The sequence below is a fragment of the Molossus molossus genome, unplaced genomic scaffold (assembly GCF_014108415.1).
Source record: "Molossus molossus isolate mMolMol1 unplaced genomic scaffold, mMolMol1.p scaffold_m16_p_19, whole genome shotgun sequence".
NCBI lineage: Eukaryota > Metazoa > Chordata > Mammalia > Chiroptera > Molossidae > Molossus > Molossus molossus.
Window position 1 is genome coordinate 41,280,477 of NW_023425354.1, and position 12,801 is coordinate 41,293,277.

General features: G+C 53.7%; 1 protein-coding gene across 4 annotated transcripts in view; it reads left to right on the plus strand.

Moving 5' to 3' along the window:
- The window catches only part of ABR (ABR activator of RhoGEF and GTPase), a 188,509-nt gene that overhangs the window by 92,818 nt on the left and 82,890 nt on the right, over window positions 1–12,801 (plus strand). Inside the window, exon 1 of one of the 4 annotated variants that reach the window (XM_036267650.1) lies at window positions 5,798–6,009. The exons of 2 other annotated variants lie outside the window; for them this stretch is intronic. Coding sequence is in view for 1 of the 2 variants with exons in the window: in XM_036267649.1 (XP_036123542.1) it covers window positions 12,087–12,221 (135 nt within the window). In the remaining variant the exon portion in view is untranslated. Of the gene's footprint in view, window positions 1–5,797; window positions 6,010–11,806; window positions 12,222–12,801 lie in introns of those variants that run through there. One more of the 4 variants, XM_036267649.1, reaches the window with a different exon arrangement.

The following is a 12,801-nucleotide window of genomic DNA, read 5'->3' on the forward strand; positions in this document are numbered from 1 at the left end:
GTGTTTCAGTCTGAGTCTTAAGGCTGAAAAATACCCAGGTCCCAGTTCTACAGTCAGGCAAGAGGGGTTCCCTCTCACTCAGCAGCCAGTTTGTTCTATTCAGGTCTTCAACTGATTGGATGAGGCCCACCCACATTAGAGAGGGCAATCTGCTTTACTCAGTCAGCTGAGCCAGATGTTAATCTCATCAGAAACACCCTCACAGACACACCCTGAATGATTTTGTTCAAATGTCTGGGCACCCACGGCACAGTTAGGTTTACACAAAATTAAACATCACTGTCTTCCCCTTCCAACAGCCCAGAGAATGGCAGGAGCAGGAGCTTTGGACAGGTGCACATCTGCTCTTGCTAGCTGTGCGACATTGGAGGACTGTGATAATCCCTCTGAGCCTCAGTGTTCTCATCTCTAAGTAGGACTAACTACTTGAGAGGATAGACTGGGATAGCTGAGGTGAGGCCTGCAGCATTGTGCCAGGCTCTCTGTGGGTGCTCAGTCCTTGGTGACTACTGTTTGCGAGACTTTTTGCACCAGCTTTTAAGAGGAGTGGGGAGCTGGGAACATTGCTGATGTTTTGATGGACCCGGTCTGATGACTGTTTGCTGGACAAGACTGAATCTGCTTTAGCAACCTCTTTTCTGGGGTTGGATCAGTCCTGCCCAGTGTGGAAGCCCAGAGGAAGCCACGTCTCTGTGGTGTTGGCAGGACATACACTCTTCACTCCCCAACACTCTCCTACAGCCTGCTCCCCACTCCCCAAGATCTCAGTGTGAAACCTGAAGCCCTGCCTTGCCGATACTCACTCTCCCCAAGCCCAGGCTGAGCAGAGCTGGCAGGGCCAGGGCCACAGACCACCTGTGGTTCAGTTCCACTGACAGCCTGTTTTCACCCTGGGAAGGAGGGACGGACTCTCCATCTCCGCTGACAGCTGGGGGCACACATCCCGCTGCCAGTTTCATGGTCTTACAGAGAAGCTTGCTCCCCGTAAGCCATGGACTCCTTTGTCCACCCTTTTGGGAGGTGCAGTAAAAAGGGGCCATAGGAGAGGAAGAGAAGCTGGATGTTGCCTCAGCGCTGCCACTGTCTAGCTGTGTGACCTGAGCGATGTCAGTCACCCTCTCTGAGCTCCAGTTTTGCTCATCTCGAAAGTGGAGGTGCTGAGAATTTCCTCCTTCCTGACCTCACACAGCTGTTGCGAGGCTTCCACGAGATGGTGTTAAGCAGGGCACCTTGTAAATGATCAAGTCTGTATACCTTTTAGCTAGGACTGCTCAGTGTCGAACTCACTCTGTAGTTCCTGTGATACCCACAGCAGCTCAAAGGGTGTCTCACAAAAGGTTGAACTGAGCAATTCAGACTCCGATGTGCAGGAGAATCCAAAGATAAGGATGGGGGAGAGTTGAAATGATCACCACTGTTGTCCTCATCCCCCCCCCCCCCCATCACAGATACTTAGACTTTTGCTAAGCCTTTTACATGGATTGTCTCATTTGAAGCCAACCACAGCCCTATAAGGTAGGGACAGTGATCATCATTTTACAGTTGAGGACACGGAGGCTCGGAGAAGTGACTTAATTTGCCCAAGACAAACCAGTGGGGCTGGAGATGTGCTTCCAGGTCCACTCAGACACCATCTTCCTTGTGAAGCTTTTACAGCCCATCACTGAGCCCTCTGCTGTCTGGGAAATATGGTCACTGCCCCATCATCTCCATGGCCCTGGGCAGCAGCTCCCAGGCCAACCCCAAGGGGTGCTCACTTGGCGTTTGTGGAATTGAACTGAGAAGCACTGGGATGGCCAAGGAGGATGGGGCTGGGGGACAGATCAGTCTCAGGGAATGAAGCTGGGACGAATCTCTGCCTTCTCTTCCCTTCCTCGGTCCCTTCTTAGAAAAGGTTTGAGATTTGAGGTTGCAAAACAAGGAGTTTGCTACTAGGCGAGTGGAGAAGCACGGAGAGCGGGAGCGTCCGAGCTAGTGTCCTAGTCTGCGCCCATCGGACAGGTTCGAGGCCCGGGTTGGGTGGTTTATGCTCTCGGCATTTCCAGCTGCTGGGGGCGTCAGAGACATACTGTCTCCAGGCTGCCAACCTCCTGTCTGAGCAGCCTTGCTCCTCGTCTCCCTTTCTGGATCCCCGATCCTCGCCGCAAAGAGGGGACTAACTGCTTCCTCCTCGGTGCCAGGTGCTGTGCTGGGCGCCCACAGGCCTCATTGCCACCCAACTCCTCCAGTCACTGGGGGAGCCCCCATTTTGTAGCTAAAGAAACTAAGGTCCAGGAGGTTTCCTTAGCTTGTCTGAGTTGAGAAGGAGGTAAGTAGGGAGACATAGTGCCCTGAGGGTGACCCTCAGCACCCTCAGAAGCTGGCCCTCCCTGTGCTGTCTGGCCCATCCCCACTTTCACACCTGGCTCGGAGCTGGTCTTCCCTGATGAAGCCTGGCTGACCTGGAGCATCCTGTCGCTCTCCCAGCCTGTCTGGGACCTCCGCCCCGTCGGTGTGCTGGGATCATGGCTCACTGGTATATTTCACATCTGCCAGTCAGGCTGCTTCCAAAGTAACATTTCTTCAGAGAAGGTTTGCTGGTCTCCTGCAGGCCCCAGGCACTGTGGATATGAAGGTGCTCCCAGCGAGCCCCATTCTATACCCTTGAGCCCTGGGGTCTTTGGGGGTGGGACAGGGAGGCTGACTGATCCACATAGTCACATCATCAGGTGTTAAATTACCTCTGAAACAAGCGCAGTGGGAGCCCCCAAGAAGGTCTTCACAGTGAGGTATTGACCACACACAGGTGAGCCACCAGGTGGCAAAGCTGGAGGGCCCTTGGGCTTTGTGCCAGGGTGCAGAAGGGCAGAGGACATCCCAGCAGCAGGCTGGGGGTGCTGAAGGTCAGAGGACATCCCAGCAGCAGGCTGGCTCCTATCCCAAGGACTCTTCCATCATTGTCACCTAGTTTCTCCACTAGAGGGTGCTAGCGCCTTCTTTCACATGGACATGCTCCTGTGGACTGTGCACTGGTGGCTTCTATATGGAGGGCCACACAGACCCTCACCCTCCTGCCTGTATGGCAGAAGGAAGAAAAGGAATAGAAGAGAAAGAATAGAAACACTTTCACAGCGCTTGCTAAATGCCGGGCACTGTTCTAGCACCTTATAAATACTGACTCTTTAAGTCCTCACCACAACCTTGTGGCGCCGTTATGGCCCTATTGGGTATGTGGTATTGAGGTATGTGACTTCTAAGGATCAAAGAGGTCACATACCCTCCGAAGGTCCCACAGCTGGTCATTGGGGGGGGGGGTTACTTGTCACCGCTGCTCTCTATGACCTCTCCAGGACAGGAGCCTTAGCACCTTGTCTTACGTCTCTCTGGCTGTGTGGCTTTGGGCAACCTGTAGTCTCATTCCCCTCACCCGCAGATGAGCACATGCCTCCTCTCTGGAAGGCTGCTGCAAGAACCAAGGGCTTACGGCCGGGAAAATGCTTAGTGTTGCCCCACAGAAGACCTGCTCCCCCGGTGGTGGTTGAGCTGAAGTTCTGCAGGAGCCCCTCACTCTGGCTGCTCTTGGACCTCCTGTCCCTGCGCTAGTCTGAGCAGAAGCGGCTCTGCTCCCAGTGGCATTCCTGCCCGGCGAAGGCCCCCTCTAGAGGGTGCCACTGTGGGGGACTCAGGGGAAAGCGAGGCACAGAGACCCAGTTGCTTGGAAGGAAGGTAGAGTTACCTGGAGCCATTTCCCACTTGGCTATAATCTGCCCTCCCTGCTCCCTGGCCCCGCTGTGAGGGTGCTCCCCCTCAGCCCACCTTGCTGGACACTGCCTTACCACGAGGGTTTGTGAGCTAAGGAAGGAGGGGAGTCTGGCCCGCTGTGTTGGCACTGGTACCTGCTTACCCCTCCTCGGGCTGTGTCTGCTTCTGGAGTATGTCTGGAGCAGAGTATGTGCTCTGGCAACGGCCAGGCAATTCTTTGTGGGAGCTTGTCCTGTGCATGGCAGCGTCTCTGGCCTCAGCCCTCTGGGTGCCAGTAGCAAAGCCCAGTGTGACAACCAGAAACGTCTCCAGGCGTTGCCAAACATCTCCACGGAAGCAAAATCACCCCTGGGTGAGAACCACTGGTCCAGAAGGAGGTTCGAAACGTGAGGGTCTAGAACAGTCATCCTGGGAGGAGGGGCCCTTCAGGAGACCTTCGGCCTTTACTAAGCGGGTAAAGGTAGGTGCGCACAGAAGACAGTGAGTGGCAATGACCGTGGAGGCTTGCGGGGCAAGGCGAGGGGTCTCCCAGAGAAGGTAAGTCAGAGCATTCACGTTGCCTGGATGGTTTCTATGAATCCGGTTTCTGATGATGTAGGATCCTAGGGCCAAGGCGCAGCCAGCAGTCACAGGGTCCCAGCAGGCTACACGCTAGGGAGGGTGCTGCGACTCTGCGCCCTTTGAAGGTGGTGAAAGTATTACCCGATTAAAATGAAAGAAAGTTATCTTGTGTTGCCCTGGAGGGCAGAATGAGAATAGAATTACCATGCGGTAAGATTTGAGTAAATATTAAGAGTATTTCAAGTGTTAGAATTGTCCAGCAGCGGGACCGGCAATCAGCTTCCAGAAAGTCCGTAGTGTTCTGCTAGGACCCTGTGACTGTTGGCTTCTAGGCCGAGGAAGGATTCCAGCCGAGTTGATGACATAAGGTAGAGAGGAGAGTCTCTCTCTGGTAGGACTGTGTGACTTCGGTTTGCCTTTAGCCTGGAGCCCACACATCATATGACCCATTTTTATAAGAACCACCTACCTCCCCTGAACCCTTATTTTATCTTCTTGGGAGACTCTGCCTCGCCCTATAAGCCTCCTGGAGTCATTTCCACTCACTAAGTATTTTCTGGGCACCTACTGTTTACAAGGTATGGGTCTGGATACTGTGGGGAATTAGCGCGAACAGGATTTGCCCCTTACCCCCCTTGTACACATATACACACGTGCACACACCCACACAGTGAGAGATACGCTCCCTCTATTTCAACATCTGTGCAACAAACCTTGAGAGAAGTCCAAGGTCCGAGGGGGGTCATGTGACCTCAGGTGGGGGAATCGGGAAGGGGAGCATGTAGGAGACAGCCTCAGAGAGTCCGTAGTGTTCCGCCTGGGCACTGATCGGGAAGGACATTCTAGATACAGGTGTAAGTTCTGGCATGTGGGGAAACCTCTGGAGGTTTAAGGGAAGGAGGATGACGATGGTCTGGTGTGGCTGGAGGACTGGGCTCATGGGAGGAGGTGGGAGGTGCAGCTGGGAGTGGCGGGGGCTCCTCCCTTCTGGACTCTCCACAGCCCGCTCCCACTGCCAAGGAAAATAGTTGGTGCCTACTGAGCGCTTGACTCATGGCAGGCACTGCCCTGTGTGTACTAGTCCCCACTGCAGCCCTGGAGTTGGTGCTATAATTGTCCTCATTTTACAGAAGAGGGAACTGGGGCCCAGAGTTTGAATGACTTGCCCAGGGTCACACAACTGGCAAGAGGCAGAGAGAAGATTCAAATCCAGAATCCAGGGGAGTTTTTTGGCTTCGTTTTTGTTTCTTTGTTTTACTGTATAAACAGTGTCATGTCCTGGCTTATACCCAACATTTGCTTTGTAATTGAACTCTATGTAGGATTTTTGGAATCACTTCTACTATCACAGAGAAAGAGACAGCAGAGGGAGGAGCACAATTATCAGGAAGTTGATGAATCTGATTCCATCTGCAGCTGCAGCGGACTCCACCTACCCCTGGCAGTGGCCCCGTGGGGTCAGTTCTCTTTGGCCCAGGGTATACTGAGCTCCAGAAAATCTAGAGGTGGGGCTTGAGCTTCTGCCAAGAACGTTGAGAGGGAATGAGAAGAGGCTCCAAGCCCAGGACAAGGCCCAAAGGTGAAACTGCCTGGTCTTCAGGAGACCGTAAGCAGCAGAAGTTGTTATCAACAGTTGGATCTGTTGAGTCATCAGCAGGAACACCACTGCCCTTGTTTGGGCTGACTTGACTTCCTGCCGAGCCCAGGGTGAGCAACGTTTTAGAAAGAGTAACCTGATGTCAGTGGTAGAATGCACTGAAGAATGGTCATATCACACTCCATGCTTAAAGCTCTCCAGTGCCTTCCCTTTGTCTTGTAGCGCTGTCAAGGCCCTGCCTGACCTGACCACTTGACCCCTGCTACCTCTACCCCCCAAAGTAGAATGTGAGCTCTGCAAACTTTGTCAGTTTTGGAACAAAACATTTGCTCATTGCAAATTTCCGTGCCTAGAACTGTGCCTGGCACACAGTGGATTCTCAGTAAATATTGGTTGAATGAATGAATGAATAAACACTCGCCACCCAGACTGAACTCATTTCATTTTGCCTCACACAGTCCTGTCTGCCCCCCACCCCCCACTCGCTTGGCTAACCCCTGTTCATTTTCAGGTATGAATTTTAATGTCACCTCCTCCAGAGAGCCTTCCATGACTCCCCCTTGTGCTCTGTCAGATATGCATGTCTTGTGCCCCCAGAGCTCACTGTACTTTCCCAATTATAGCACTTACCCCACTTCTTTTTTTAACTTCTTTATTTTTTCTGATTACATCACTAAAAATCCTAACTTTACAGAACTATATAATATAGAAAGTCTCAAGTTCCATCCCACAGAGAGAACTTCTGTTAAGAATTGGTTGTATATTTTATGTGTCTCCTTATTTTTCCATGTAACATATTTGTGTGTGTGTGTGTGTGTGTGTGTGTGTGTGTGAAGTGAGATTGTATTTCATACTATTGGTACTGTTATGCAATTTGTTCTTATTTTACTTAATAAGAGGACATCTTGCATATTGGTAATTAAAGATATACCTCTTTTTTTTTTTTATGATTTTACACAGTTTTTTATTTTATGAGTGTAGCATAATTCACTTAACCAGTCCTCTTTCGATAGACGTTTGGGCTGTTTCCAGTCTTTCACAGGTATATACAACAACGCAGTGAACATCTTCGTACATAGATCTTTGTAGAAATGTTTTTATAGAAAAATCCCTTGAAGTGGAGTTGCTGGGTCAGAGGTGTCAACATTTTAAATTACAATAGATATTTCCATGTATTCTTTCTGAAAGAGTTGCACCTCGGCACCACCGGTCTGAGGTTGTGGCCTCTCCTGGCGCGGCCTTGGCTCGCAGTGTCAGTCTGTCCCTGAGACCGTCGGCTCTGTGGAGGTAGACGTAGTGTCCTGTTTGTGGCTGTTTTCTGAATGCTAGCACGGTGCCTGGTGCACAGCAGGCAGTGAATAAATACTTGTCGGCTGAGTGGAGATGGGAATAGGGGATGGAAAATGAGGGAGAGAGAAGGCCATGGGATCACTTTGAGAGTGTGGGCGTGGCGAGTGTCAGGTATCTTAGTGGGTTCCCCTTGCCCATGGGGGAGTCCACGCTTCTCACTCTCCAAGGTGTGGTTCTAGCCACTTTGCCAAGTATATCACCTGCCCCTTTTCTGTCCTCCAGCTGTGCCTCCGGGAGTTCCTTACAAAACGTTTTCCTTTCCCACCTTCCTACCTTTGCCTGGAAACTCTTCTTTTCAAGATGCTGCTCAGAAGCTGTTCTCCTGTGAAGCTTTTCTTCTCAGGCAGGGTCGGTGCCTTTGACCCGTGTCCCCACTGTGTTGCTCAGCGAGAACACGGCCTTGTTTGTTCGTGTGTCCTTCATCCTCTAAGGCTGAGCGCACTTGCACGGCGTAGGTCGTGTCTCCCAGATTTGAATGTTTGTAATGCCAGGCCGTCTCTCTGGGCATGAATGAACGGATGAGTGAACAGACAGATGGACAAGAGTGAACAGATAGGCAAGAGCAGGAGTCAAAATGGAATATTGTTGTGGTTGTGTAGGTGGGAGATGCTACAAACTTCAGTTGGGGTGGTGGCTTTGGAAAAGGAAAAGAAGGAAGGCCCTGGCAGTATGACTCAGTTGGCGGGGGTTGTCCCATGCCCGAAAGGTCGCAGCTTCAGTTCGTCAGGGGACATGCCCGAGTTGCGGGGTGATGTTTCTTTCTCTCCCTCTCCCTTCCTCTCTTTCTAAAATCAATAAAAAATGTATTAAAGAAAAGAAGAAAAAAACCAAAGGAACTGGGTAAAAGGGATGTGGGGCCTGAGGGAAGGAGGAGTCGCAAGATGGTGGCCCTGCCAACAGACATGGAGAAGCCAGAAGGGAAGCAGGTTTAGGGAGGAGAAGGATCGTTGGTCTGGATATGTGGTTAGGGGGCATGCACGGGACTTCCACGTGAGGAGAGCCAGCTGACAGCAAAGATGCCACATTGGGAGCTGAGGTGCAGATGGTGAAGGGCCACCATTGGCCTAGAAATGACAAGGGACAATTTCTCTAAGGGCAGAGCAGAGGCCTGAGGCCTGGGTCCAGAATGGGTGGCTCCACATTTACAAGAGGCAGGAGAAAGAAGGGCCAACCTAACCCTGAGTGGTCAGAGTAGCACCAGTGTGGTCATGGAAGCTGAAGGATTTGAAATGTCCTGACTACGGAGGCTGCGGAGTAGAGAGGGAGGCCTCTGGTTTGGGGAAAAGGCTATTTAGGGGCCTTCGGGGGGAGCTGCTTCTCTGGAGAGGAGGAGCAGGAACCAGGCTGGAGTAGGTGGAGTGTGATGGACGCAGAGAGGAAGCTCAGGTCCAGGGCTGGCTCAGGGCATTTGTAGGGGAAAGGGAGGGAGCATCACTGGGACTTGTGAGTCACTTCCCCTCCAGGGGGAGAACTGAGGGCCTCTGAGTGAAGTCTGTGTGCCCAGTGGAGTTGGGAGGGCATTCTAGTTACTCACTGGAATTTCCAGCCAACTGGAATGGGGTAGAACAGCGATGCCATGGATATTCAGGGAGCAGCTTCTGGGAGGTTTCGGGGTTTGGGAAGAAGTGGGCGTCAATCTCACCGAGCCGAATATGGACACGGGGAGTAGAGATGGGGACACTCTAGGAGACTTCTGAGGTCACCACATGCTCCCTTGGGTGGGGGAAGGGACACAGCAGGCCCCTTGGGCTTTTAGGCTCTTCTCCTATACCACCTGCTTGTCTGACCATGGACACAGCCCATGCTATGCATTTGGAGCCTGTAGGATGGGAGACAGAAACTGTGGCACAGAGCCCTGGGCTGGCACTTGTGCCCTGGGGAATGCCAGGCCTGGCTGTTCCCAAGCCCTGGGAATGGCCTCATCCACTCAAACCAAATGAGGAGTTGTGGCTGAAAGGGCCCTTCAGATGTGCCCTGGCTATTTATAACCCAGTTAGGGCAAGGACAGGGGAAAACCAGTGACTGAGAGAGGGTGGGGTGTGGGGTAGAGTATGCCTCTGTGGAACCCTGTCAGCCCTGAAGCTCCAGAGAGCCTGCTCCAAATCCCATTATTTCCGTTTCGGTGACCGGGAGGAGCCTGTCACTGGTGAGGACAGGTTCTCTGCTTTAGTAGAGTAGCAGGAGCCTCACCTAGAGCTTAGAGGATCCAGACTTTGCAAGGGAGGTGAGATAAGGAACCATGTCCATTCGTTTCTTTTTCCCTTCTCTCTCCTCCTCAACCTTCCACCCAGCTTGGAAGCTCCACCAAGGGCCCTGGTTTCAGCTGAGGTGCCCACTGGAAAGGAGAGGCGATGACACCAGATGGGCCAAGGATGGTCCACGTGTTGACCCTCCTTTGGAATGCATTTCCAAATGTATTCCAAAGAGTTTGACTCTCCCCCTGTGGCCACACAGTTGCCACCTGACAGGGATGTGACATGTGCATAAGGAGGCCGGTGGTAGATACATGAGAAATTGATGGACAAGGAGAAACTGATGGCCAGCTCAGGTGCTGTATCATTAAGAGCCACAGTGGCTGGTCCTGGCCACTATGGACTGGGAGAGAGAATTGTGAGCTGTAAGCATCAGGAAGAGTGAGTACAAGGGAATCCCTGGCTGGAGATATGGTTGTGGAGCTGCTGGGAGATTGGGGAGGGTTGGTGTGAGTGGGGCCGGAGCTTCGCAGCTCACCACCCAGAATCTTGAGTTTTCATTTGATCTACCTAGTTGGTGGCACCTTTTATGCAGGTTTACAAAGATAAGTGGTGGGTTGGTAGTGTGTGACGCTGAATTTAATTCCAGCGAGGAAAGGGGACAGAAGAGATATTCAGGGAACCCCCATCACCCTCCCGCACACAGCTCCCAACCTTCTCTCAAAGAAACCACCGGCTGCAAGAAGTCAGCAACCTTGTCTGTGGGCCTAATTCAGGGCACAGATGTGTGTTTCATTTAGACCACACATGGCTTATTTTATTTTGTATTTTCCATTTTTAAAACTATAGTTTACTTTAAAAATTGTTTTGTATTGGCTTCCAGTGTGCAGCCTCAGTGGTTAGACAATCACATACTTTACAGAGTGCTACCACCCCCAATGTTTCTGGTATCCACCTGGCATCATGCATAGTTATCAAAATATTATTGACTGCACTGTGGTTATTTAGAAATGCAAGTTTTCTGTCATCATTTTAAAATCGAGAGATATCATCTAAGAATCCAGATTTCCAGCTTCTCTTGAACAATCCAAAATGGGGCAACCTTGAGCCCCCCTTGTCCCTGGCAGCCATCAGCTGGAGCTGAGTGGGGTTTCTTCAGTTCACCTGGCTCACTTCACTGCTGATGTTATCTACACCATCATAGGTGCTGGAGTTTGCAACCTTTGCCCTAGGTGTTGTGTTGTGAAGGAGTTTTTCCGGGTCCTGCCCCCAGACTCCTTCCCAGTCTCTGACTCTGGGCTAGGAACCAGAATGTGCCCTCCCCCCCCCCCCCCCCCCGGACGGATTCAGCTTTTGTGACTGTTGAAGCAGGCAGGGTGTAGACAGGGCTGACCATGCTCCCTGTCCTGGGTCGTGTGCACTCTGTCCTGGGTCGCGTGCACCCTGTCCTGGGTCATGTGCCCCCTCTCCTGTGGGGCTGGCTCTATTGGGATGAGGCCCCTCTTTAGGAAAAGAGCCCCAAGGAGGTGGTATTGCTAATCTCAGCAGCATCTGTGTGTAGATGTGGCACCGCCATTCTCCAGGTGGCCCCTGCTACAAACACTATGCTTCCTTGTAGTGAGGCTAGTTAGGCCTTTGCACAAAGCCTGGTTCCCCCAACCCGAGGCGGGCTGGAAACTGGTTTCTCACCAGGCCTTCGCTTCTCCTCCGCAAAGGTGTCAGAGCCTGAGGCAGAGGTGAGAAGGGGACTCAGGCTTCTGGGGGTCCAAGGTGACACTGAGGTTGGCCCGGGTCTTCCGCGAGGCTGTGTGGGCAGCTGCTCCTCCGCTCCTCCCCCTGCCGGCCCCCGCCCGGCTCTGGAGAGGGGCTGTAAATAAAAGCCTGTCTCTGGGAAGCCGACCTCCCCTTGCGCCCGGCCCGTCTGCGGCCTCCTCGCCCCTCCTCCGCGCTCCAGAAGCCTCCGCCAGCCGGCTGGCCCGGTGACCACAGAGGGAACGGCTCCACCTCGCAAGTCAAGTTGTGCATTTCCTGTGTATTAATAGCAAACGCGAGCCTCCGAGCCTAGAAAGGGCGGGATCGCCGGGCCGGCGGCGGCGGGGCGCCGGGACCGACCTCGCGAGCGGCGGCCGAGGAGCAGGAGCGCGGGGCCCCGCCTGCGCCCGGCCCGCGCGCACAGCAGGAAGGGCCCGGCGGCCGCGCAGGGGCGCCTCCTGCTCCGCCCGCTCCTTCCTCGGCTGACAGTCCTGACTTCGCGGCGTCGGCGACGGCGGCAGGGAGCTCCGCCAAGAGGCGGCCGAGGCCCGCGGGGCTGCCCCGGGAGGACCCGCTTCCCCTTTCTCAGGGCGCACCGCGCGCGAGGCGGGCCCGCAGTCCGGCGCTCAGGAGGGCTGGGAAGCGGCTGCAGGAGAAGGTTCATAATGGAGCCTTTCATCGGGAGCCGGTGGCCAGGTGCCAGGACTGACTCCGGGGAGGCCAGCATGCTGGTTTAGGCCTGCCCTGCACGCTCTTCCCCTCCCTGCGCGCCTGCTTCCCTCCCGGGCAGCGGCGGCAACGGCTGCTGCTGCTGCTACTGCTGCTGCTGCTACTACTGCTGCTACTGCTGCGTGGACCCTGCTTCCTGTTTGCCCTCCGCGGCTCCGGCTGCCATGGAAGAGGAAGAGGAGGCAATAGGCCTTCTGGACAAGGTTCTGGAGGATGAAGATGTGTTTCTCCTGGAGGAATGCGAGCTGGGAACCCCGACCAGCCCTGGCTCAGGGTCCCCCTTCTTGATGGCCGTGAAGGTGGGAACGTGACACGCCCTGGATGCTTGTTGAGGGAGGGGGCAGGGCTAGCAGCTCTCAACTGCCGAAGCTGTGTGCCGGCAGAAATGGCTGATTGGTGCACAAACCTCATTCGGCTTGAGAGGGACTGGCGCATGCCTGTGAGGGAATGAGAGGGGCTGTGCACCCCGGCAGCTGTTCCTGGGGGAGAGGTGCTGTGCCTGCCTCCTCCCCTGGACCAGTTGTCCTCAGGGGGAGTGGCTGCTGGCTTTTCCCAGGCCAGCTGTGCTTGGGGCATTCTCTGGCGGTGACATGAGTCACCTGGTGGGCATGGCAGTGGTATGAGCCTGCTGCCCCAGAGGAGCTGGCTGACTTGAAACCAGGAGGCCATAATTCATTGCTTCCATGGCAACAGTGGGATAAATGCACTTATGAAGTTCAGTCCAAGGGGGCCACTTTCTTTTTAGCAAGGAGACTTGGTGAATCTGGGCAAGGGCAAGAGAGCATTTGGAGGGAGAGAGAGACAGAGCCAGAGGTCACCGAGCTTTCTTGAAGGAAAATAATTGGAGCCGTTGAAGAGGGGGTGGTGACAGCTGGCTTT